Consider the following 27,509-nt stretch of genomic DNA (forward strand, 5'->3'; position numbering starts at 1 on the left):
TTTCTTAAAAGCCCATTATCAATATATTTTGTCCATCATACGCTAAACTACTGGAAAAATGGTCTGGTCACAGCCCTGAGATTGAAAGCTGCCCCTCTTCATTTAATGGGTTATAAAACATTCTCAGCTCTGACCGAACAATATGGTGTCGAGTGTGTTTGTGTTATGTGTGTATGGACTCATCGGTGATGTATTTCTGTGACGTTTGCATGAACTATTCCCAGAAGTCATGCTACTCTATCCATACATGCCTCTAACCGAAAAACACCCGTCCAAAACAAACAGCCGCTCCATGACTGAGATGCAGCTTCTGCATTTTGAATGAGATTGCATTAGATCAGAAACAGTGACTGATCCCTCGAATTTTTTTCCCCAGGGGGAAAGGGCCATTGAAGAATACGTCTGATGTCATCAGCGCTGCCAAGAAAATTGCAGAGGCAGGATCAAGAATGGACAAGCTGGGCCGCACCATCGCGGACAATGTAAGTCATTAATGAACCACTTTCCCCAAGGGTTTGATGTAGACTACACCTTTGTGCCTGCGACCTCAATATATAATTTGAATTGTAGCAATCTGCCAGCGACACTGTCAGGACCCAGTAAATTATCAACAATTGCAGCAACACAAAGAGTGAATAAAATGAAGTTACTCACTTTCTCATGCACAAACTTTACAACATAGAGTGCATTCAAAAAGTATTCAGACCCCTTCACTTTTTTCACATTTTATGTTCCAGCTTTATGCCAAAATCATTTTAATTAAATTTTTCCCTTGTCAATCTACTCTCAATTACAAATTTAAAACAGAATTTTATAATTTTTTGCAAATTTAATAAAAGGCAAAATTTAAATATCACTTTGACATAAGTAGATGAGATGTTTCTGTACCTTGTTTGGAGTCCACCTGTGGTAAATGATTTGATTGGACATGTTTTGGAAAGGCACACACCTGTCTATATAAAGTCTCACAGCTGACAATGCACATCAGCAAAAATCAAGCCATGAGGTTGAAGGAACTGCCTGCACAGAGCTCAGGATTGAGAGACAGGATTGTGTCAAGGCACATATCTGGGGGAGGATACAAAAATTATTCCACTGCATTCCCAAAAGCACGGCGGACTCCATGATTGTTAAATGGAAGAAGTTTAAAACAACCAGGACTCTACCTAGAACTGGCCGCCCAGCCAAACTGAGCAGGGGAGAAGGGTCTCGGTAAGGTAGGTAACAAAGAACCCGATGATCACTCTTGCTGAGCTCCAGAGGTCCAGTGTGGGGATGGGAGAAACTTCCAGAAGGACAACCATTACTGCTGCACTCCACTAATCTGGGCTTTATGGCAGATTTGCCAAACGGAAGCCTCTTAGTGAAAGACACATGAAAGCTGCTTCGAGTTTGCAAAAAAAGCACCCAAAGGACTCAGACTGTGAGAAACAAGATTCTCTGGTCTGATGAAACTAAGATTGAACTGTTTGGCCTCAATTCTAAAAACCAGACACTGCCCAATACTATCCCAATGGTGAAGCATGGTGGTTGCAGTATCATGCTGTGGGGGTTTTTCTCACCCGCAGGGACAGGAAGACTGGTGAGGGTTGAGGGAAAGCTGAACTAAGCAAAATACAGATATATTCTTAATTAAAACCTGGTCCAGAGCAGTCAGACATTAGACTGGGCCAAAGGTTCACCTCCCAACAGTACACTGTCCATAAGCATACAGCCAAGACAACACAGTAGTGGCTTAGGGACAACTCTATGAATGTCTTTGAGTGGCCCATCCACCCAATGGAACATCTTTGGAAAAACCTGAAAATGACTGTCCACCAACAGTCCACATCCAACCTGACAGAGCTTGAGAGGATCTGCAGAGAAGAATGGCAGAAAACACTAAGTCCAGATGTGCAAACCTTGTGGCATCATACTCAAGAAGACTTGAGGCTGTAATCGTGTAAACGTGTAACCTCGAGTAAAAGGTCTGAATACTTATGTCAATGTGATATTTCAGTTTTCCCTTTTTTTAATTTTTTTTTTAATATAAATTTGCAAACATTTTAAAAATATTTTTGCCCTTGGTCATTATGGGGTATTGTGTGTAGATTGATGATGGAAGAATAAATTTAAACAATTTCAAAGACTGCAACATAACAAAATGTGAAAAGTGAAGGTTTCTGAATACTTCCTTAATGCATTGTAATTCGATCTATTACAAAATTACATGTTTCAGGCAGGGGGACTACATGAAAGATGTTGATAAATGAGAAGCTTCAAAAGAAGTTTTTTCCATTGTAATTATTCTGATGTATTTGTGATTACTGTGTTAGTGGATCGGGGGCACATACTTCACTAATGCAACCCTGCCAGCACAACATTCAGTTATGTATCTATGAGTGGTGCATTTCATCATTGTGGTGCTCATTAATTTACCTCAGAAGTTAAATTTACTATCTCTTAAGTCATGGGTGTTCTGTTGACACCATTGAGTTGGAATATAGTTTTTCATTACCCAAATGCACAATTCATTCTTAGCTCCTATGTTGCAGAAGGAACTGACATTGCTGCGTGCTGTAGTACTCACACTGAGTTTGAAAAAGCAAAGCATTCATACTGATTGTATCTTGACAGCCCCTGCTTTTGTTTTTAAATGTTGTCCTTAGCAGAGCTGCATGTAAGCTGGATTTAAAGACAAACTTTTATGCAAACTTTTATTTCGGAATATTCTGGTGCTCTTGTTACTTTAAGCCATGTCTACAAAAAGATAATAACGGAACAGCATTCAGTACACGAAATTTCTTTTTGCACACTTGCTTTTTATTTTATCATTTTATTTTTTTCCTCATTTTCACATTTATGATCAAATCCAAGTGAAAGGCTCGCACAGCACAGCCCTTCAGATGTTAACAACTGCTATGATTTGTGTTATTCATGAGACACCCCTTACCAGTCTTTACCAATTTCTTTCAGGATCAAACACACTCTCCCTATCTCTCTTGTCCTTCCATCTCCCACTCCCCACTTCCCAATTCCATCATCCCTCCACATCTATCCCTTACCCCAGAGACTATGGTCCTTGACATAGGGAAACACACATTCAATTATCCATGGCCTCATATTTCACTTAAATACTTACACTGTACCACTCCTCAGGGAGACACTGTACATGATTTATCCCCCAACATATTCATGTGCCATCTCATAGGCAGAGACTTATTCCCTCTGTGTCTGTAATATGTATACATTTTGTTGTTGAATCATGGAAGAGTTTAGTTTCTGATGTTTGCAACAAGATATGGTCGTCCCCAGTAAAGACATTGCTTGCTTTTGTAGTTGAGATGTACCATCTGTGGGTTTCTTACAGTTCTGTCCAAGAACACAGTCAGGGAGGCACACACTGACTTCAGATGTTTGCTGTAAGATTTCAATTTAGATTACATTGTCAGTCTCTCTTTTACTCTGGTTTTGTTGACATCTCTACAGATATATTGGCAAAACATTGTAACAGCACAAAGTCTGTTAGCTCAATGACGTGTTCATTCAAATTGAATGTTTCAGCGATGACTACAACACATGGATTTAAATGCTTTGCATCAGTCACTTTTAAATCTGTTAAAACTTATTTTGCACCATGATGAAATAGTCAAGCTCTTCCTACACAAGGCAGTGGTTAATAATTGATTTAAGGATCATGTAGTTTTATGTCATAGCTTTTTTGTCTACCAGTTGTTTGTGTAATGAGAGGAGATGTGTTGGGGCTGCTGGGGCACATAGGAAGTATATTCCATATATACGGGCAAAAAAAAAAGCCCATGCTTATAAAACACTTCTCTGTGAATTTAATCAGATTCAAAGGGGCGTAAGAGGTATATCAATTGCCTTTGTCCAATTTTTTTGCACAACCTGGGGTTTCAATTATGCCAACACATGCTGGAAACATCTGCCTTTAGCTTTCAGCAGAGATCACTTCCTCATAGTCAGACATAATGAGCTGCTGGCCTCCACAAGCCCTGCACGTCTGATATTTTATTTAAGGTGCCCTCAGATCCTTAATATTACAGGCCCACGTCTATCACAAAGTAAAAGTCTTACCTGTACTGACCTAATTGCATCCGAATCATTTGAACAGGGAATAAGCTGTTCTGGAAAGTGACTTTTTTATGCCTCACTGCTGCTTTTGAAGATGCTTATTCACTTTAATGAAAACAGTGTAATCCCCCAAAGAAAACAGATGGGAAACTGTGTAGGTGTGTGAGCATGTGTATGTGTTTGTGTGTATGTATGCCAACATACAAACACGTCTGTTGATTAGCTTGCCTCTCTGCAGGCACATGTGTATAGATGTGTTAGATCTGGTTGACTGTTTCATTCTTCCATCCTCAACTATTTGTAGGTACTTGTTTCTTTATCTTTTTTTCTGCCGATGTGTATGTTTGTGTGTGTGCACTATTAGGGGATTTTGGGGTTTGAAGCACTCAAAGTATGAATAAATGAAGAGCTTTGGCTGTTGGAACACAAGTTTTGCCAAGATCGAGGACCCCTCTAGCCTCTGAACCCATCCAGCTGTCCCTCTTAGCCTTTCTCTCTCAGCAGAGACCAAAACACTAGAAAACCAGGCGACACTCACCCACAACACATCAGCCAGAGCAGCCAGAGCTCCCAGGGATGGACATGGGGTAGAGGGGAGGAGAATGATGGAGAGATAGGAGAGGCAAAAAGAGGGGGCAGTGCATTTGTGTACAGAGAGGAACATCCCTCCTGAGAGATGAATCCATTAAGAGTGCTTCGCCTTTTAATTAGCAGTATAATTGCCAGGTGGCAGTTTTTATTTATTTATTTATTTATTTGCACGGCAGTTTATATTTAGGGCCGTATCTCTAACAAAGCAGGAGATGCCACAGGCCCACTTTCAGCCAAGGCATGGCATGTTGGGATAGTCTACATAATCCAGCAGTAGTTAAGTGAGTCACCACCCAGATGCATACATACTGACAGAGAGTCAGAGAAGCAAAGGCAATGCTGGGACTGCTCATTAACCTAGGCATATTAATCACTTGTGCTCTGTGCCTCTGGTCTGGAGGGCCCATGAGGGTTTATTCCTTATATAAAACACATCGGCAGATGGTCCCAGACTGATAGCACAGCATCTTACCCTACATATTCCTTTGCAAGACTGTGTCAAGTAATGTTTTGATACGTGCATATTGTGTTAAACAGAAATATGCAGGTGGACACGGTCTAGTTTGAAGAATGTGAAAAACAGTTAAATATGTGTAATAGAGCCTTATTAAAGTTTAAAGAAATGAGTGTAGTGCAGAGATGAGCTGCAGGATTTAGGTCAGTGCCATACAAAGGTCTGCACTGCAGTTTATTAAGAATTTATGACCCTCCTCTGCAGGGCACCTTATGAGAATTCCATCTGAGCAGGCTGGTAAACAAATAATGCTATGTAATTGAGATTTATAATGCAAATGTGTTAGCCACTATGTAGCCCATAAATTTCTGCTGCTTTTCTGCTCACCACATAAACACTTGCATGTACACATACAAACACATGCACATAAAATAAGGCTTGCATATTTAGAGAATGGGCATGTATTTGCTGTGTGTGTGTTTGTTGTGCAAGCTTTATTCTCATGATGTATACTGACATACATAGTGTACTTCTCCAATTTGCATTCAATCAGTGGAGATTTATGGTGATCCATGGGCTCTGTTGCTGGTCACAGTCCCAGCTCTGGCCCTAGACGCTTTGCAGCAGACAGGGTTGTAAATTACCTACTGCAGTGGAGAAGCAAAATCACCCAGAGAACCCACAAATTCTCAGCTCAGCAGTTCAAGGGTCAGCCCTCAGCCAACTGCAGTTCAGCCCAACCAAGCCCACCTTTTTGCTGGTTGAGAAAATTTATAAACTCCCAATGGATTGTTTTGAAAGGCATTTACCCTTGATAATTCAATAATTTCATGTTTTTTTTTGTTTTGTTTTTGTGTCTATCCTGAAGTTTGACCATGGAAAAAAAACCCTTTTTGTAACCAAAGAGTTCATAGAGGTGGATAATTCAGTGGAAGGAGCAAATACCATATTGATAGCTGTATAAAGTTTTTAGTTCCTTACCTGTGGACAGGACATTTGACAGGTCGGAGAAGTGGATGGCTTGGAAAGACTAAATAGTCTATAGCTATTTGATATATTTGAAAGTTTTGAGGGTCTATGTCTTTACACCTGCATTTGCAAATCTGAGGTTTTTGAACAGCTGGGTATCAAGTGAGACAAAAATCTGTAAACGGTCAGACCAAGTGAAAATTAATATCTCAGTGTCAAAAAGTTGTATTATCAGTTTTGCTTACAAGTGCTACATTGAAATGCCTGAGTGACAGGTGCAGCATGAACATAAAAAATTGATGAGGGCAATTTAATTGGTCCCTGTGGTTACCTCTAAAGTTGGTCTTTTTGGCTTGCCCCCAGCTTGATTTTCTCCTGTCATACCCAGACTCTGTCTGCTTCAATTTCACATTAACAGTCCTAAGTGCCAGTATGATTGAATTGGCCCCACACAAATATGGAGCATCTTTTTAGCACATGCAGTGAGCAGAGGAGATGTGGCTATCATCATTCTGTTTGAAATGGATCTTGATTGATATTGGTAGCCCCTGGGAGATTTATATTTAGCCATTAACAGTAATATAATCATCAACAGACGGTAGAAATCTAATGTACAGCACATTCACTGTAAAGCCTCATATCTAGGTTGTACACAGAAAACACTTAACATACTCAACTTCAGCACAGGTCCTGTGAAAAGGAAGTGCACTCAAGGTTTTATCCAGCAGTAAAACTGTGTTAAATTTCCACTGCTGGATTTTTTTGAAATTCATTCCCCCCTAATGCTTTTGAAGCCCTCACTTCTATCTTCACTTATACTTTTCAGTCATTTTTACCTTTTCATCCTCCGCCACTGTTTTCACAAGTTTTGGATTCCATTTAATATATTAAACATTTGTATGCTACAGTGTATTCATCTTGAAGTGTCTATGGACTACAGCTTGGAAAAGATAATTTCCTATACCTGTATAGCTCTATCTCTTACTTCAGCTGCTGCCTAAAATAACAGAATGGTCTTTTCAGTATAAATATTATATATATATATATATATATATATATACACACATACACATACACTCACACCTACCTCTGTAACCCCCATGGCAGTTTTGAGGTGTAATGGCAGATAAAAGCGCCCTGTGTCTTGTTGTCCTGAAAGTCCTTTCTCAGGTTAGGCATAGGTAATCATCCACAACCCACACACAGGTACACAGATGTTGTGTGCCTACCAGGGGGAGAAAACAAATATGAGGCACACAAATGTTTTGTGCCTGATATTTGTTTTCTCCCCTGGTAGATGTTTTATATGTTAGAGAGCAGTAAACCTTCATGGCGAAACGTGCCAGCTGGTATAAGTTTTGGATCTGTTTTCTTCGCCTTCAGCTCTGGAAATCCAGCCACACCACCAAACCCTTGTAGCTTGCCTGAGTGAAGGTTTCTGTTTGTTTGTTTGTTTGTTTGTTTGAGCTTGTCTTTTAACTGTGGCAGGAGGACACTTTGGGCTATAGGTACATTATGATATAGGGTGATTTATAGGTTCGAGGCATAGTTATCAGCATACCTTTAGAAATGTAGCATCTATTTTTCTTTTTCAATTTAGTTTCTCAGCTTAATTAAATATAAGCTTTATGGAACAGGTGGAATGAGCTTTACAATCTCTGGCTGTCTGATAGCCAAGCTAAAGACTAGAGTATAAAGGCAAAGTACTTTCGATGAAGACACCATGCAGAAATACTCAAAATCACCTTGCTTAGATCTGAGAACAAAGTAAGTATCAATTTAATCAAAAACATATCAGAAAGCACCCTCTCTGTACACTGCCCTGTGGCACTCTCCAACAGGTTGCTGGCAGCCGCACATTAGAATGCTGCCGTGTCAGTAAATATTGGAAATTGGCATTTCCTCTGGGTGATGCGTCCTGAAAGGTCAGTGCTGGGCGGCAGCAGCACAGTGGCTCTACCTCTGTCTCTGGTCTGTATAATGGAATTCAGTGGAACTGCATGACATTTCCAATGATGGGACCTGACCTTCCTGATCATCATTTATATCATGGGCATTACCCAACACGTAGCACAGTGAGATCCTTTTGTTCAACATCCTGCTCTGTCATTCTTACTTCCTCATTTGCTTTGCTTATTTGTGGATTTTTGCTTTTGCTTGCACCGTGCTCTAAACCTTCACTAGAGCAACAGCTGAAATGCTAAGGAATGCAAAATAAAGGAAGAGCTACCCACACACTAACAGAGTGAGACCCTCATGAATATGGAGTAAACTAAATCATGTACGAGATTGTTACTTGAGAAATTAGGAAAATTAGCAAATTAACATAATGATCTGCTATCTTTTGACACAACTTTGATGTTTCATCTTTGTTTTTCTGGGAAGGCACTTGAAGCCATAAGTGAAGGGACAACAACAACTACACAAGAATCATTGACATTTCTTCCTGTACTCCTGGCTCCTCTTGAAAGATGGTGACTTACCTTTTCTATTAGTTTGCCTTGAAAAGGTATTCAGACTCGTGTGATAAAGTCTCTAGTGCCCCTCTTCCTGCCTTGCCATCTCTCAATAGTAGCTGACCAAGCAAGGTTAACTGTCCCACTCCATAACTGGCCACACAGCATGTAGAAAAAGGCTATATCATCAGGCTTGAGGGACATTTCACCGTAGCACTCAGACTAGACGAAAAAAAATTACAATGATGGACTCTAATGGTTGGAGTCACTATTAGAGAAGAGAATCGCTCAATGGGAACAAGAATGATTGTCCCTTTGTTTTTCACACTAGGAAATCTTGTCCTGTGAAATGGAAATGAATTGTTTAAGTATGATTTTCAGCATAACTGCTGGGTTATGGTGTTTGCACAACCTGCACATACATTAACATTTAAGTTGAGTAAACACCTACATTACATGCCCCATTTATTAATTGTTATTTGCTCTATTAATTATTCATACTTTCAAGTAAAAAGAAGCAGGGATCTAAAAGGTTTCTTGGTGGAATGTGAGTTACTTACATGGTTTCTGAAAGCATTATTACACCACAGTAAAGGTCAGTGAGGTTCTTTAGCCTCTGACACAGTCATCAAATTTTGAATACCCCTAGAGTTAATCACAGACAGGACTTTTGTTTGCATTTCCGAAACAGTCTAAGGTGTTCTTAGCTCTTCTCTGTGCAACTTATGTATTCACATGTCACAGTCAGAGCAGCCTTACAGAGTTTCCTGAGTGCTGAGTGAAGCCAGCAGCTGAGCTGAGTATGAGCACAAGTGATGCTTTCACAGTGCCCTGCTCTCAGCCGTCTGAATACTTCCCCAAGCCCTCATTAGCATGGCTGCTGCATTCAGCCTCATCCCAGGTCTTTGCTATTGCATGTGTGCATCCACACACACACTGTTACTTACTTATACCCCCTCCCGACTACAGCTGAATCCTCCTGTCTGCGTCCCTTTTCCCCAGTTGGATTTCTCCCCCTTATTTACTCCTCCATACTGTTTCCCCTCTGGCTCACTCTTCATCCTCGTCTTTTCTCCAACTACTTATTTCTCTCTGGTTCTTTTCTCTTTTTTCACCCCCCTCCCTCTCCCATTTTCTCCAGTCTCTCAGCCATGTATTAGTCCTCTCCTGTATGATGATCATCCCCTCCAGCTCCCTTTCCCCTAATCACCTCTCACATACCTTTCTTTAATAGAATGCCAACTCTCACATTTCCCTCCTCTCTACTTAGCTCATCCTTCTATTAATCAGGTGTGGATGGTAGTGATAGCTTAGATCATTTTATTAATATTGTCACAGTACATCTATAGAGCTCTCAGTAAAAAAAGCCATGATTGCAATGGGCTTAGTTGTTTCTTTGTTTGTGTCACATTTTAATTTGTGTTCAAGTGTATAAATGGAGTGGATTTGTTTTGTATTTATGGTGAAAAGATGTGTTTCTGATAAATTTCTGTCTCCCACATTCTGATGTTCGCTGCGTATGAATAAGCATAGCTGTGTTGGCTGGGGCGGTGTGTAAATGCGTGCATGGCTGTATGTCTGGGAGTGAGTGCACTATATTCAGCAAAGCGCTCTACACTCCCACCAGGGATACTGACGCGCTCAGCAGGATTAGACACATCATAAATCCTAGTCTGTTTGAAGTGTCCAAAAATTATGATCCCAAATATGTTTCCTCTTCCTCCGTTTGCAAAGAAAAAAAGGAAACAGGGATTTCCTCACCGTCTGTGTTAGTGCACTTTAATGGTGGTAATGGCCATTATTGGAAAAAAAAACCCAAAACAAACTATGACGTCCAAACTCTGTCATTTACCCACTTACAACACAAAATGCCTCTCCATTTCATCTAGACACATGCAAACACTGCATACTTAAGTTCTACACCGCTGACCTCGCCAACTACTTCCTGTAGAGATCCATCAATTAAAATATTGGCTACGATTCCCTCCCTTTCACCTTTTCCCTGCACTCAGAATTAATAGCTGCCAATGGACTCCTCCTTCAGACAGGCAGGCACCTGCAAATACTGGTGTTTCAGCCAGTATTTTCGCTTGGCTTTGCTCACTCCCATGGTCACGCTGGTGCTTTTCACAGGTATAGTTAGTTTAGTGATGTGAAAAGCTGCCAGCCTCTGATTATCTGTAACCGTCTCAGTCTAGCTGTGTAGTGATCATTGCTGACATACCTTTGTCTGTGTCAGGTCACTCTGATAATCTTAAGTTCAGTGTCAGGGCCCTATCAGGGTTTTACACCCCTCACTTGAACAGTAGCTAAGAGTACTGTGGCCTAATTACTATGCTGGCAAGGGACTTGTTTAGCAAACTAGGAAAGGGATTGGAAATGGTGTTCCAAGGTAGAGCCCACGTCTAATTATAATGAGATGAAATAATTCAAAAAGATTGCCAATTCTAAATGAGATGCACTTGTGGGGCTCTTCACATCCTGCCACTTTCAAGTAGGCTTTATAAGAATTTATTGGATTTCTTGAAGTTGATGGATTTTTTATGGCTCCAATGTATTTTGTTTTTGTGTTCCTAGCTGACTTTTGACAATATTGTTATGCTTCGGTGGAACCAAGAATAAGAGGCTTTTTCAACTTGGTCTGAACCTATGGTCTAAAAAATTGTTTTGCCACACTTTTTAAGCTACCTCCTATCCCTTGCATATTTCCTCAGAGAATTAGTTGGACTTAATGAAGCCTGTTGGAGTGCTTTTCCAGCCCTGGGCAGTTTATTTACAACTTCACACCTTAAGTCACTGTTTAAGTTGTTGGGATGGAGTCCTCTCAAACATTTGTGTCACAAGAATGCAGATTACTGACAACTAGGATGATGACTTTCACCTGTTTTAATTTTGAAAATGTTCCTTAACTATGCACAGGGCTGCTGTTCACACTTCAAAGCAAGTATTTTTGTTTCCAAAGAGACTTGATGCAAAATTATTACCACCACCTAAAACTAATTGATTGACAGCAAAATTTGGCTCCTAATAGAATTTGCATTCTGTGTGACTTGATCATGCTTAACCTTGTGAAGATGAGTTATCAATCTAGCAGGTTGTGGGCGTGCATTTGTCATTTTGGCTCTGAGCACGTCCCTAATGTGGGTGTCTACCTTACCTGTCACACTGGTACTAACTCATCTTGATAAAGTGCAAGATCATCGTGTCTGTAGAATCGCATAAATATTCAGATTGAGTAGTAGCAGCAGATGAATAAGTGACAAAAATTGATTCATTGTACCACCTGCAAGCAGCTAGTATTATAATAAACAAGTATTATAACAAACAAAGCTTAGATACTAATTGATGTGCACATTAGTTGACACATGTTGTCTTTCTCTCCCACAGTGCCCCGACTCAGCCTGTAAGCAGGATCTGCTTGCCTACCTGCAGCGTATTGCCTTGTATTGCCACCAGCTCAACATCTGCAGCAAAGTCAAGGCTGAGGTTCAGAACCTGGGAGGAGAGCTGGTTGTCTCGGGGGTAAGTTCAACATCATTTTAACTGCGGACACATTGTCTACAATTTGCTGTCTTCATTATGAAAAGGCCCCACAGTAACTAAACAGCAGTTGAGCTGTTGAAATTAGTATTTTCTTTTATTTTAACTATTCACTAAGCTTGTTTTGATTACTGCAGAGGGCCATAAGAGTTGGTGCCAGTAATGCGGTTACAAATTTAGCAATGTTCCAATAAGAGACGAAAGCAGGGAGACAGTGTAGGTTCAAACATTAAAAAAAAGGGTAAAAATGTAATGAAGCCTCAAGGATACAGACATTGCACTTTTTGTGAGAAACAATGAATGTAAACAGAACTGTTTTTAGCGAAATATCCGCAGGATACCTTTAATTCCTAGCTAGAAAGATTATTAAATCAATAAAATGCATTGGCTACTTCCTAAAGTTTTATTATCTGGTGTTGCCCAAATAAATTAAAAATAGTAGGACTTAATGGCATCAGCTGGTGGTTGTGATGAGTTAATGATTAATTCTCCGCGCTTTTATTTGCAGCTTATATTTTATATATAAAGTGATAACAGAAATAATGGGTTTCTCTGCTGGAAAGGACTAATGTTGCCCAAATATTTCCTAACATTTCTAGTACTCAAGATAACGTTGTAAAAGGCCAGTGTTTGCAAACCCTCTTAAGCATTAATTAACTACTTACTTGCCAGTCAGATTAATTAAAATACAGTGCCTCTGTGTGCAGGAAATAATGAATTCCTCTGTCCTTTCTCTTGGGCTGAGTATGCTTCCTAAAGTTTCAGTCAAGTGTCACCAGTGTCTCTGAGGCTATTAAACTGTGGAGATTAAATTGGTGTGACCTTTTTCCATATTCTCCAATTTCTCACATCTGTTTGTATGCCAGACAAACTTGGAAAGGTCGTTAATTCTTCAGTACAAACACTATGGTTTTGGTTTTCCCCTGGAAAACTTGCAGTACAAAACAGGACAAGGACAAGAGCAGTTTACTTTCACTCAACATGAATTCAAAAAGAATGTAAACAACAGCCTTTGCTTTCACCATTTTACAAGGCTAATTGTTTCTCTGCTCCTTTCTCATGTCCCTTCTGTGTTATCAGTTGGACAGCGCAATGTCCCTCATTCAGGCTGCAAAGAACCTGATGAACACAGTGGTGTCCACCGTCAAGGCCTCCTATGTTGCATCTACTAAGTACCAGAAGAGCAAAGGCATGGAGTCCCTCAATATGCCAGCTATCTCCTGGAGGATGAAAGCTCCTGAGAAGAAACCTCTGGTGAAAAGAGAGAAGCAGGATGACGGCCAAACCAATAGAGTCAAGAGATCCTCTCACAAGAAACATATCAACCCTGTGCAGGCTCTGAGCGAGTTTAAAGCCATGGATAGCATCTAGACTTTTGATTCAACAGAACACAAAAAAATGACCAATGAGTTTATATGTAGGTTGAGCTTGTCATTCTATCAAAAAGAAAAGGTTTTAACATATTTGTTCTATCTTTGCATAGACAGCTTGTTTGTTTGACCCATTATATTCCTACACTGCCTCATTTCTATTCCATGAGTTCAGATGTGTTCTAGTCTGTACCATTAACTGTCTCTTACCTGGAAAATACAGTTAGAGGGAAATCAACTGGACAAAGGCATTTTTTTTATATTTTTCCATTTTTCTTTCATCTTTATGGGAAGAAAGGAAGGGGATTTCATAGATATTATGAGAATTAATTTCAAGAGGCTTTTGATTATTTTGTATTCTAACCAGTTTTATAGTAATACTGTGGGGATTGTGGTGATTTACACTATAATGTTTGATTATGGCAAAATACCTTCTGTACTGCTAATATCAACTATGCAAAATCTCAACTGCCTTATTTTAACTCGAGCAATAATTGTAGTTCATTTGGATGTGCTGGGCTAACTGCTAACATTTAGATATGTTTCGGTTCAGCCTTTAAAAAAAAAAAAAGAAATGTCAATATATTTCCATGTGTGCCTGCTCACTGCTTTTCTAACTGTATACATTGTTATGCCACTATAAACAGTCAAATAAGTTTAAACTGATGTTAAACACTTTTTTTCAGTGCTGTATAATTAATGATTTGTACCCTCTGTAACATTTGGACTGGTAAATGTCATTCCTTAATCATTTAAGCATCTCAAATTATTTTTTTCTTTGTTTTTGTTTTTTTTTTCATGTTCACATGATGCAGCAAACCAAAGGTGACGGAGTGTTCTTCTCAGCCTTTTGTTTTTGCTACACGACTCGTACATGTGCTTGATTCTACACACAAGGCACACAGATAACCCAGTCACACTTTGTAAAGAAGCCTTGATGCCTCTGAGTCTGGGGAACTCAGTGGGCTAAACAATGAGTAGAGACCACGTGTCGGTCTTCTCCAAAGCCGACAAGCTTCATTAACTGTCAATGAGACCAAACACCTCCACAATCTTAAGAATGTGTCCAAACTGAGGGATCAATATGTTTTCTCTTCTCAGCTTAGAGGTAGGCACGGAAAGAATGAGACTCCATTGACTTTAAACTCTCCTTGCTGTTTGTATTCCTTGTCCTTAGGCTTAAACACTAATCAAGATTTTGTTATGTCATGCACAATCTTTATAAAAATCCTACAAACAAGTTGCCAAGTGTTGGAGCTTTAAAATGAAACAGGAGAAAGTTTTTTTCTTTTCACTTCAGGTAACAACTGCAGGGTGGACGCGCTCTGCAGCTTGTTCTCCAGTCATTCGTAGCATTCTGCTGCATAGTGGTGCATTGGTGTACAGCAAGGCTTTGAAATTCTGCTGCTTTGGCCTCAGGGCTGAATCTTTGTTTTGCTCGTTTGACATCTGTGAACTAAAGCAGGATGGGCAAGTATGGTTATTTGACAGGTGGATATTTTTTACTGTAGAACTGAGCATTTCGAGTGTTTTTCAGTATGTTCTTCACAGTTTGTCTTTTGCTGTATTAGAGTTTGGATTTGAATCTGGAGTGATATTAAACTACTTTGCTGTGGATTTTTTGTTATTGAGAGCTGACTTATTAGTGCACACGTTTCTTATATTCATGTGCCTGCTTTATATCTTAATAAACAATTGAAATGAAAGTGCTGTTTTTCATGTCTTCATCTGTACTGCAGAGTAATGCTTCCTCCCCTCATTTGGTTTCACCATGGTTTCCTTACATGCTTTGTTTTGCCATTATACCAGATTTGTTTTGTAGTAATAAGCTTTGGTACTTGGAGAGTGAAAGCTCTAAAGAGTTGTTTTCACTCTAAAATGTAAAATAAGTTTTAACACACACCCCAAATATGCTGCTGTGCATAATTAAGGCATTATATTATGTATACATACCTCCCATATAGTCTGTATTACTGACTTGAGGGCTATATACAATATGCTCTTGTAATTCCTGTAATTGGGTTGCTCTACTGTTGTGGGTTATTTTCCCTTTAAAAAGTAAGTGCAGCTTTTAACATCAAACACATTGTTCAGTCCTCTGGTGGTGTTTTTTAAACATTACCCTGTGAAGAAAATGCAGTGGTAGATCTAAGTGCTCTGAGAAGATAAATATATCTGAAGCAACAAAGGGTTTGGGATGAATTGTCTCTTTTACCCACAAAGTGCTGTAGTAATCGCACATCAGAGTCTGTTGTGAATCATCACTGAGAGGACTTTTCATATTCTTTTCATATTCTAACACAAGTCAGTTTAGGTATCACTATGTTTTGTGAAAATTTTTATTTATTGCATTGATTAGGTAGACCCCATACCCCACCTTATCTACATCCACCTAGATTCCTATTGCTCAAGTTCCCCAGAATAACTGAACAACCCACAGACAACTGATGTGTGACAGGGGAGAACACATCTTGAAAGCTGCATTACTTTAGGATGTAATACATTTTGCTTTGTCAGATTAGATGTAAATACATTGACACTAATAAATAAGGATAAGTATTGCAAAGCCCGAGGTGGACAGTAATTGACTCAAATAGTGTGCTTAAGTGCAATTTGTGATTGCTGGGAAATATATGGAAAAAATACTGATCATAGACTCAAATGAAAATGAAAACTGGAATCATACTGGAGAGGTTTATAGCTTTATAAATAGAGTATATATCACTCCTCTCTAACTTTAGAAGAAGTTGACTTGATCTTTCATTGCACCTTTTTCCACATGGTTTGCAACTGCACAATAATAAAGGTGTTCTGGGAGAATGTTACAAAATCCCTGGGTTAGATTATGTGACATAACATCCCCTGTGAACTAGTGTTATGTTTAAAATTTAATTAGGCATTTTATCTAACTTCAGCTAACAATAAGGACTGGATGTGCAGCTGCAGAAAAATATAAAAGTGAACAGTGAATTGGAAGGATGCAGGAGGTCCCATAAAAAATCATTGCTCCACTCAGCTTTAGCTTCCATTCAGTCTAAAGAACTGAATAGTTGGTAGCCTCCTGTGAATATAGCTACACATTTTGGAAAGATGTGGTTTTATTTATTTATTTTTTTTATTTAAATATTGATATTTGATTTTTGGTATTCACAAAAGCACTAGGCCTAAATATAAAAACATTTTAAACTCAAATGCAAGTTTAGAGAAGTGGAACATTTTATATCCTTTTGTAACTATATGGACTTTTACATTAAGACTACCTCCTCATCAGCAATACATTATTTTAAAAGTATATCAGCATTATATTTTCCCATAATGCTTATGTTTTTATTCCTGTTGTGTTGGGGTGCACTGGGTAGCATTTTGGGCACATTTGTGAGTGATAATTGAGATTTTGAACTGGTCAAAGCAGGAAAATCACAACATTAACAATGGTTTCATCCCATTAAGTGTGCCAGGAAGCCATGTCGGTGAATGAGCATGCACAATACCAGAGCCCTGGAACCAGCTCACCTAAATGGACTGCCGCCGTCACCTGAGCTTCAACAAGTCAAAATGTCTGCCCTGGAGAGGGCCTGTTCATGACAGAGAAGCCACCAAAATTGAGTTAGCTGACTGAAAAGGCTGAGTACACGGTCGAGGCAGAGGCGAGTGCTGCAGGGGAGTTAAATACGCCATGTTTAAACAGAGCTACATCAGTGTCAATGAAGACACCTACGAAGGAGGACCTCGCTCAGGTGCGGTCTGTCAGCCGCCGACTGTCCGTTTCCACCCGCTGCCCTTTCTGCTTCTCTGGGGCGAGCTTTGGGACCACCAAACCAAACCAAGTGTGTTTACATCCAGTCTATGTTCACATAGGTAAACGGTGCTCTGTTATGAGCCAAGACTGGGCAGGAATAACTTTGTGTAATGGCAGGAATGCTGCTGCTGCTGCTCGATGCCCGGATATCAGTAGACCCAGCCATCCTTAAAAGTATACAGGCTGTCCATGCCTCTAATTCCTGCTAAAACATTGCCTTTTCAACTTGTAAATAACATCAACAAGCCGTGCTTTACAAACTGAAGGACCAGTGAAGCCAGCTGCTTAACTGGAGGCCCAGCTGACCTGAGAGAGAAACATTATCTGCACTAATGACTGGAAGGCTGTTATCTGGAGATGAGTTCAACGCCTACACTTGCTGGCCTCAGCCCTCAGCAGTCTCTATGGTAAGTGAAACTTATTCTCCTCCTGTCACTGGTATTATTGTTGTGCTGTGGATTATTTTGCACATGGCACACACGTGCTAGCTTACTGTCTGCTTTTGTGTCAACACTGATGTTGCTATATCTGTTGTTGATGGATGGAAAGACAGCATTGCATTGGTTACACACACACATCTCACATTCTGTGGTCTGTGGGTGCTTGATGTGTGGTTATGTGCATCACTGTGAAAAAGTTTCAGGCACTGAAAGTAAAACGAGGATGCTTTTAAAAAATAGTGTCAGAAGTAGTTTGTATTTATCCCTTAACTTCATACAAAGTGCAGTAAACAGAAAAAAACCCTAAATCAAACCTGTATGTGCCGCGACCAGGCTTCTACTTTAAAACAGCACCAATGCTTCTCGGTACACCTTTGCACAGTTTTTGAAGGTACTTGGCAGGTAGGTTGTTCCAAGCATCTTGGAGAACTTGCCACAGCCCTCCTGTAGATTTAGGCTGTCTCAGTGTCTTCTGTCTCTTCATGTAATCCCCAGACTGACTCCATGATGTTGAGATCAGGGCTCTGTGGGCGCCATACCATCTGTTGCGGGATCCCTTGTTCTTGTTGTCTCTGAAGATATGACTCTGGCTGTGTGTTTGGGCTTATAGTCATGCTGCAGAATGAATTTGGGACCAATCAGATGCCTCTCTGATGGTATTGGGCTGATGAATAATAATCTAAACATCTAAAATGCAGAAAGCTTTTGCATGGCGCTGTACGTATAGTTCTGATTTGGTCTGGTTGTTCCTCCTTGTTCAGCAGCCTCGAAGCTTGTCCATAAATCTTGTTGCTCATGCAGTTGTGTCAAACAATGGGACACTCATGTTGCACAGTTGGGTGCATGTGTTAGCATACAGTGTTTGGCCAGTGGTATCAGAATAAGGGCTGTGTCTCTGAGAAGTCTGAGTCTGTTTGGTCTTTACTAGTAAAGGATTGTGTAAATGCAACTTCAACTAAAAGTTTGAATGCCAGACTTGTAATCCACAACTTTTAGATTGTTGTGCTGCTACTTTAACTTAAATGATCTGAAAAGCACTTTCCCCACCAAGAAGAGGGGGGGGGGAAAACTGCCTGGGCAGAACTATTCAACATGAGCTGCACATTTCAATGCATAGTAGTGAAGTACTGAAGTTCCATAATGGCCCATTTAATATGATAATTAAATTCATTATCATGAATGGAAAAAAAATGTAAATCTTCCACTTCATCTTTGTGTAAAGAGGGCCCTCACTGACTATTATGAGTGGCCATGTTAAGAGTAAATCTGCTCCCTACAATAGATGCACTTCCATTAACCTGCTTAATGTGCAATTTGAAATTGTGAACTTAAATATGAGTAATGGAAACATGTGAATTTGGAAAAAACTCTCAAATGTTGCAAAAAAATGAATACGCTCGCATGAGGTGGTTTTTCAGATTATTCCACAAAACAATATTTCACAAAATTAAAATGGAAACACTTTTTCACATTCAAGTCGTGATGCCTGCCATATCATGCCCCAGGGAGTCAATTCCAACAGAAATGCAGATGCTGAAAATCAATCGTCATGTTTAATTGGAATGTTATCTTGAGAGGAGAAAATTTGCAATTGTGTTTTATCGACTTTTCTAAAGAATTGCTTCTGTTTTGTGCAAAACTGCAGTGGAAACCCAGCTAATGTTTGTATATCCAAGGTGGTTTGAATTAGTCACCCTGTAGAAAAAAGCATTAAAAGTTTGAAAATGTAAAGCCTTCACACATCAGTTAAAGCTAAGATGTATTTCAAGGAGACATGGGTTGACAGTGTCATAGTGTGTAAAAAAAAAAAAAGAAAAAGAAAAGAAAAAAATCGTCCCAATATTGATTCCGATACCTGAACTTCAGCTGATACCAAGTACTACCATTACTACCATTACCACCAGTGATACCATTGCTTTCAAAAAATATTTTTTTTAATGGCTGTATACTTCTAATCCTGTATGGATGTGATGTGATTGCTATTATTGATGTATGGCATGACAGATTAAACCCTTTGTAAAACAAGAACAAATACACGAATGCCACCCTGCACAGGAAGTTGCACTGGTCAGCAACTGGCAACTACACTTTTAGAACGGTGAAGACTTGATTTCTGGGAGAAATTATACAATATACTATACTATAACAAAAAAGTTTACTAATTAAGTAGGTGGTATCGCAAAGAAAACTTACCAAGAAAGGTGATTGATTTGTCACACTTAAACACTCATTACTGTTTGCATACACCTACGGTGTCTACTGTCCATGTTTTATGGATTCCCTCAAGGGCCATACTGAAGAATTGTGAAAATAACTATTGCATTCCCTTGTAATAGTTTTTTTGCCTTCCCTCAAAAAGCTTTGCATTCTTCTGCAAAATGTTTTCCCAAGAGCTGACTGATATTGCTATCATTGTGCAATTCCTTATCAGTGTAAGCCCAAATCCCTGTGGTCCAATTACAACTCAGTTGTGATCTGATATGAGGCTGTATTGTAAATATGACAGTTGAACTGTCAAATTTACAATATAGCCTCGTATCAGATTACATTCTGTGTTTGCAATTTCAGGCATAAATGCTGCCTTCAGTCCTATATTATTATAACTATGTACTACATTCACATGTTTAACACTGTTGTTTATATTTAATAGTAGCTGATAGTGAACCATGGTTAAGCTGAGGTGTAGCCTCATGGACACATGTCTATCCGATAGGACTTGGAACACATATTGGCAAGACCTTGTGCTGTCCATTATTTGAATGGGTTTATAACATGACACAATTTTAGGGCATTCCTCGAAATGGTTTAGTCCTTTTGTGTCTCTCATCACAACTGCTTTACTAAATTCTTGCTCTGTTAGGCAAGCTTTCATGTGGTGTTAGCAAAATGGTCATACAAAACACGATTAGTGTTAAAGTTGTCTCAGGTACGTTAAAAGTGTGTGCATGTATATATGTTTATGTGGCTAGGCTAACAGATTCTAAACCATGTTTAGCATTTCATTGCTGTAATCCCACTTCATGCTTAAGATCCACACTTGTCCTCAGATGAACACATCTCTGTAAATATGGCTGGCCCCTCGGGGGTACTTGAGTCTATCATCGATAAGAGGACGGGTTCCCCTCTGATGTGAAACAGGAGACCTAAATCTACCAGGGCCCTGCAGAGTAAAACAATACAGTGTGGTTGTATGAGGCATTTGAATGCAGATACAATGCAAAGGTGACAGCACGGAACAGCCCCTCATGTCAAAATCCCCCGCTGCTAGTTTCCTCCCATTTGTGTTTTGCTGTGTCACTCAAACTGATGTCGTCACATGACATGTTTGAATGAAGTTTTATCAATCACAGTGGCCAAGTGTGACAGTTTAATCAACAGAGTAAGTTTTCCAAGAGATTTCCATTATTCTAACATTAGAGGGGCTGTGGAGGGAGGGAGTGGATGGAGCGAGCAGGGTCGTCTTATAGCTGTCGAGCTCTGCTGTACATAAACATAGGAATAGAGAAGCTTCTGAAGTATTAGCCCTGAGAATTGGCAATAAACACAGGCTGCTGGACTGTCAATCTGTCAGTGGCGAGGTTGATGTCTCAGATAGATAGACCTGGCTCTGTTGGAGTATAAATGTTAAATATGACCAGTTGAATGGAACAGTGAACCACACAGACACACACATGCAGATACCAGAGTGCAATCATGCAAAACAAGGTAGTCCTTACTTAAATGTCAGTAGCTTTACACAGGATCCAAGAGTCCAGTGAGTCCAGCAGGACACCCAGGGACACTATCATCTACTTTGGAGTTGTAATACTTTTGGGTGTCTACAAACACAAGAGCAGTTCTTTTGTTTGTTGTGCTGAGCTACTTTGTTGTGAAGTCATTTGACTGGAGACTTGAGCTTCAGATGTACACTATCAAACCAAATGAGATAGTGGATCATAGTCTGCTTATTCAGATGAGTTACTTAACAGTCACAGCACAGACAGTGAAATCGGTCCTCTCTGTTTAACAAACAATAGAGGTAACTGAGCAAAGTCGAAACCTTATATGGGATGCATTTAATCCAGTTTGTAGGTCTTCCGTCAGTTTCCCAGGCCAGATTGTTATTAATAATGACACGTTCACATTAATAACCATTTTTTGCCAGGAGCTGTCTGGAGAAAAAGGTTCCCAAAGTCCCCTAAAGCCACAGTTACAGGCTGAGGGCTGGGAGTTTGGGAGAACATTAATTAGCTGAGGGCCAGCAGGAGAAATGCTAAGTATTGTAAGGTACTGAATTGTATATAGGCCTTCCTGTGTCAGGTTTATAGTAGCACAGTAACCCACTTATCATGTTTAATGGAAGTATTGTCCTTTGGGGGATTTCATTTTGCTTTTCTTCGTAGAAGTGTAATTAGTGATGTGGTATGGGGCTTTCAATCTCCTTAGCGTTCATCTCATAAAGTTTAAATTTCTCCCTTGTTGGCTGGTCAGAGATTTTTATTGTGACCGCTGAGTCTTATGGTTAGTCTTTTTATAGGCATGAGTCTGCCCATGGTAAGCCATGTTAGCTAAAGCCAGGAAGGAGTTCAGCATAACATGCAGCACTGTTACTCGGCCTGTCAGGACTGGTTACGGTGACTGAACGCTACATTATGAAATGAGACTTGTGATGGTGCATTTTGATATTTGTGATGATTTAGGTTGAAAATCATGGTTCTACCGCAAATTGCAGGTAGTAAATACTGGTGGAAATGCCTCATCTATCTGTAAAATCCATTACCTTCCCCCTTTATAAAGACGCAACCCCACCAAAAGCCATATGTAGCTGTCTCACTGAACACAATTTCATACCTTCACCTTTTCATAGCATGGCTTCTGAGACCAGTTGCATAAAATCTATATCCTAAAATCACCTCTTTCTAATGTGAGTGCAGGACCAGGGCACTCATCCCTGGGGTTGTAAGTCTGAAAACAGACTAGAGCTGGATGCTATGTAATCCAGTGAAATGGTGCCAGCATTAAAAAGAGCACTATCTTTTCATTTAAAGTCACTTTTATAATCAGCTCCCAAGGAATCACAAAAAAGGCAGTAAAAAGTAATAGAATCAGCAGTGGCACAGACATAGGTAATTATGTTAAAAACTCCTTTCACAACGTAAGCTAGGAAGAGAAAGCTTAATACTGTAAGCCTCGCAGTGAGGGCTGCTGTCATTGTATTGCAAATAAATGGCCGTGGTGAACATGTGTGTGCTGTCTGGGACGATTTGTGTGATGTAATTAGATGTAAAATGCTTTTTAGCTGGCTCTTTAATTGACTTTTGGCTAGAGTGATTTGTGGCTATCAGGTTTTCCCTCATGGCACGGTGTTGTCTTCAGTCAAGGCCAGTGGATTATTTGCAAACACCTAAATCCAGTTTCTTGAGCCGGACTCGTTCGATCAGCTCTTCAGCTCTCTCTTGTGTGGAAGTGATTTCTATAACCTTAAGGAAGAACTGCTTTGAATATACTGTATATTCCTTACTCCAGGTGTTAAGATTCCCGCAATGAAAGTGCTTTACTTGAAATACAACTTGACAGCTATTTAAACAGACCTAGATATTAAACATTCAGTTGAACACCTTTGCATAAGGTAATCCAGTAGTGTCATACAGCATTGCTGACTACCAATCATCTCATATGTATTCCGGGTACCCACTTTAGCCAGCACTGTATTTTAATGGCTGACATCTCAGGGCTGCAATTCAACTGTGATTTATATCTTCTCAAGTCATCAGTTACAATCAGATCCAAGGATCTGACTTTATGCTCACTGGACAAGCATAGCTAATACAGAGGGGAGGAAAAAGAAAAAGAACTGTGTCACAATCCCAATTTTTTAGTGAAAATTTGAATCAAAGGTGCCTCAGTAGAGGTGGAGAAGGTTAGATGGAGAGAGTAAGAGACGGGTGACGGGGCTCCTCATTGGTACGCAAGCATGTGTCTCATCCTTAAACCAATTTCCTTCCTCAATACTCAGGGGAGTGGTCTGATTTGCACCGTTTCCTTCTCCTCCTTCTCCGAGTAAGTGTTTATCCTGCTTTTACAATTAGATCTCGCTCCCAGCTGCAGCATTAATCAAATAGCCAGACATATTCTCTGCATTTGGAGATTGAGGGAATGTGTCCTACATGTCTTCCTCTGTGGTAACAGGCTGTGAAGCAGCAGTTATTTGTTTAGTAAGCGTCTCACACATACTGTACACAGATTTGACGGGGCAAGAGGATTTCAGTGAGCTCCGAGTGTGAGCCAGATTGAAGGTTGTTTATGGTGCTGGGAAACATGCTTGTGACCTATCAATTATATTAATATTGCACTCCTTCATCTTGGTTTTGTATTTTTGCTGTGTGTTTAGACAATACTTAAAAGCATAAAATTGTGTCATGACACCGTTTGAAAGCACACTGTAAAAAATATTCTTTGATAGACTAAATGGTCAGGCCTTTGAATAATATCTGGTCCTCAATGTAGAAATGTGTGTTTGGACCATGAAAAGTAAAAAGTAAGACAGAAGAATACTTTGATCATTAGTTGTTTTTGAGACATAAAGCCTAGCACTACATAATAGAGTAATTTAGCAGAGAAACCATGGACCTAATAGGTCATGGATGCAATATTGTGTGGGTGTGTGTGCATTCCTCTCTCTTCATAGCACAATGTCAATAGAAATCTACTACAATCACTTAATGTACTCTACTGCCCCACTCTACATATGGGCTTTAAATGTTTTAATCGAAGACCTGCTCATTTTTATTGGTGTTCTTTATAGGTAAGGTTAGTGATGATTTTCAAATGCACTCAGTGATTTGTGGCTAATTAGGGCGAGAGTTAGTTAGACCACAAAAATGTGTGTTTGCTCGGGGGCAGCGAGTTGGCTGGTGGTGAAACAAAGGCCACAATGCACAGCGGGACCACAACTCCTTTGTAGACAGGGAGCGAAGGCTGTCTAATATAGTACAGACTGCAGATGAAAAGACCAGCATGTAGTGCAGTTACTATACCAAGGGAGAGAGCAGCATTGTGGGCTCTCTCAGAAAAAGATGATCTACCAATCGGGCAGTTGCCTCTGTCACCATGGTTACCTGTGAAAGTTGCGCCATTCAGCCAGGAACATGCATGATAACCACTTTATTAGTCCAGGAATATTCTTGATAGAGCCAGAATTAGCAGTGATGGATGGGGATAGTGAGATATAAATCACTAATTGGTCTGTTTCTTTTCCTGTGATGCTGTCTGCTGCGTGTGTCAGATGTTAATTATTGTAAGTGAGACCTGCAACAGCAACTCCAGCAGCAAAGCTTATTTTTCAGTTATTAATCCTTCCCCAGTTCTCAGCTTTATCTGCTGTGAAACCTGTCCCTCTACACTGGTGTTGTTTATTCTGTATTTTTCCCCACTACGAGTGCTTTCTCTGCCAGCTATATAAGCAGCTATTTTGCTGTGTTGGCCTAATACAGCCCTCAGGTGAGGAGTTAACACGTTATGTGTATTTCAATATTTAATGAGCTAAATGCCAATTCTTCCAAAAGAGTCTCATAAATGTCTGTGAAATGAGCACAAACTCTGTGATGCAAATTAGTTCTTGTGGACAGGAATTATATGAAGATAATGTTCCTCCACCACAAATTGGATTGTGGCAACAACACAGATTGGACAAGCTATTTCCATCTGTGCGACATGTGGAAATGTTAGCCAGTGGTCAAGTGTAGGCAACCAGAACAACTGTGGTTTCAGTGACTGTTTGATTTGTGCCACTAAAACTTTGATCAAAGAAAATGAACTTTCTTCTGAACCTGCTTTTTATTAAAGGATAAATCTAGCAATATAGTATATTTTTCTTATTGTTAACAAATACTATGAAAAGCCCAAAACCATCACTGTCTTAATGCGACTCTTTATACTTTATGAATTGCCTAGCATATCTCTGGCTCTCTGTTCCAAGCCCATTTGATGCTACTGAAGATGTAAATCTTTAAAAACAAGTCACAAATAATTTCTTTAAACAGCTGGGTGCTGTAGTTTTTAGCAAATGTTACACAAACAGAAGTAAACACTGCATTTGTTGGGGACTATTTTCAGCTGTGGACTAAGTGCATTGGTGAGTATTTATGGCAGCAGGACAGTGTATGTGGAATTGACTCAAACTAAGAGTCCTTTATGGTTAAACATTATAACAGAATAAGAGGGAAGGTTTGGGATTTGGTAAGTGTTAAATAAATAAATGAAGAAATTCAGCCTCGGGCATTATGAAATACTTATGGTACAAGTTGGGAGTTGAAGCTGAAGATGAAGGCAGATTGTGATTCATACCTCCGACCACTACACCCTTGTTTTGCACTTGTCTTCGAGTGTCTACAGTACTGTTCCTTTAATGCTTGAAAAAGGTTCTCACTTGTTGTGCATGGAGCACACATCATCATTCAACGATATTTTGGAGGTTCAGGCTGGTGCATTAAGAATGAATTAATTCCATGAAGGGCAGGTTTAACCTTCAGAAAAACAATGCCAATGCCTAAGCTCCCTTTACTTGGTATCTCTTTGGAGGTCATTTAGACTAATGCATCGCAAAGACCAATGCCATTCTTATTCTGCTGTCAGGTCCCATATTACTGCTGTCAAGTAAGCTGTAATGTTTGTAGGCCTGCAGTAGCACCAGTGAGCGTGGGGGTGAGCCTGAGTGGACACAGACACGGGCGTAAATGCCACTGAACTGCACTGAGCTTGAAATACATGAGCAAATCAACCTTCCATTGTAATGAGCCGCTGTGTAGGCTGACTTAATTAAAAGTGATGTTAAATAATTTCTCTGTGGTGATCGTGCTATGAACTCGCCTCAGCCTCACAGCACGACCTGGTGCTTTTCGCCACGCCTGATTTCAGTCATCATGCACACATGAGAAGCTCTATTTATCAGACAGGAAGTGTTTATCTCACCTAAGAAAACCACCCTCAGCATTCAATTTGGATTTGTGACCCCACCCCCCACCCCCCCTGTTAACACTAACCCCTTGCAGGATGAGTGAATCAGGGTGATTGCACGTCTGTATATCTGATGAAGCGGGACACAGGACACCACAAAAATGAGGCTCTGCTTTGGAGCAGTGCTTCAGGAGTCTCTGCGTTCTTGCCTTGATTGCTCTGTGTTCCTAGAAGGCTCTGTAATATGGACGACAGTTCAATATAAAAGTAGAGGGAGGGAGTACTATTAAATTTGTTGAGGGTTGAGTGAACTTGTCATGGCAACACACACACACACACACACACACACACACACACACACACACACACACACACACACACACCCCAGCAGTCCTATCCTGTTTTTCCTGAAGATTGATTCCGTCGCACAGAAATAGGCTTAGGATGAAGTCATATATTACAACATGATTCAGCCTCATTAGAACCACTTCACACGGGTTTGTAGAGGATGATACTGCAGACATATCTTCAATTTAAAAGCAACAATTTTTTAAAAGCATAATAGGGCAGACATCATGATATCTGTCTGTCATGCAGGAGACCCTGTAAATGTGTGCAGAGCTCTCCTGGTAGTAATGTAGTCCTGTTGGATACATGGATTGTTTTTATTTTGGCCATCAACTGAAAAAAAAAAAAACATTTGAAATTTAGAAAAGTTGTAATTACCATGTCAAATAAAAAAACAGAAATATGAGTTGTCTGAAGAGAATCGTTAAAAATTAACTAGTATCCCTTAATGCGTACATGCTTAATTTAAAATGTAATTATTGTTGGAAGTGTGTAATTTAATATTCTTTATCTTGTCATATCCTCAGTCAGCCT

The 27,509-nt window shown here is 39.8% G+C and overlaps 1 protein-coding gene across 1 annotated transcript; it reads left to right on the forward strand.

The window, feature by feature from the left end:
* The first annotated feature begins 339 nt into the window (after positions 1-339).
* On the forward strand, positions 340-15,160 carry LOC111653897 (catenin alpha-1-like). Its single transcript, XM_023404622.2, has 3 exons — positions 340-482; positions 11,932-12,066; positions 13,165-15,160. Exons 1-3 carry the CDS (start codon positions 450-452, stop codon positions 13,453-13,455), a joined length of 459 nt encoding a protein of 152 aa, XP_023260390.1. The 5' UTR covers positions 340-449; the 3' UTR covers positions 13,456-15,160.
* The last annotated feature ends 12,349 nt before the right edge of the window (positions 15,161-27,509 follow it).

The sequence above is a fragment of the Seriola lalandi genome, unplaced genomic scaffold (genome assembly GCF_002814215.2).
Source record: "Seriola lalandi dorsalis isolate HSWRI2012SDOR001 ecotype SW California unplaced genomic scaffold, Sedor1 jcf7180002054255, whole genome shotgun sequence".
Classification (NCBI taxonomy): Eukaryota; Metazoa; Chordata; class Actinopteri; order Carangiformes; family Carangidae; genus Seriola; species Seriola lalandi.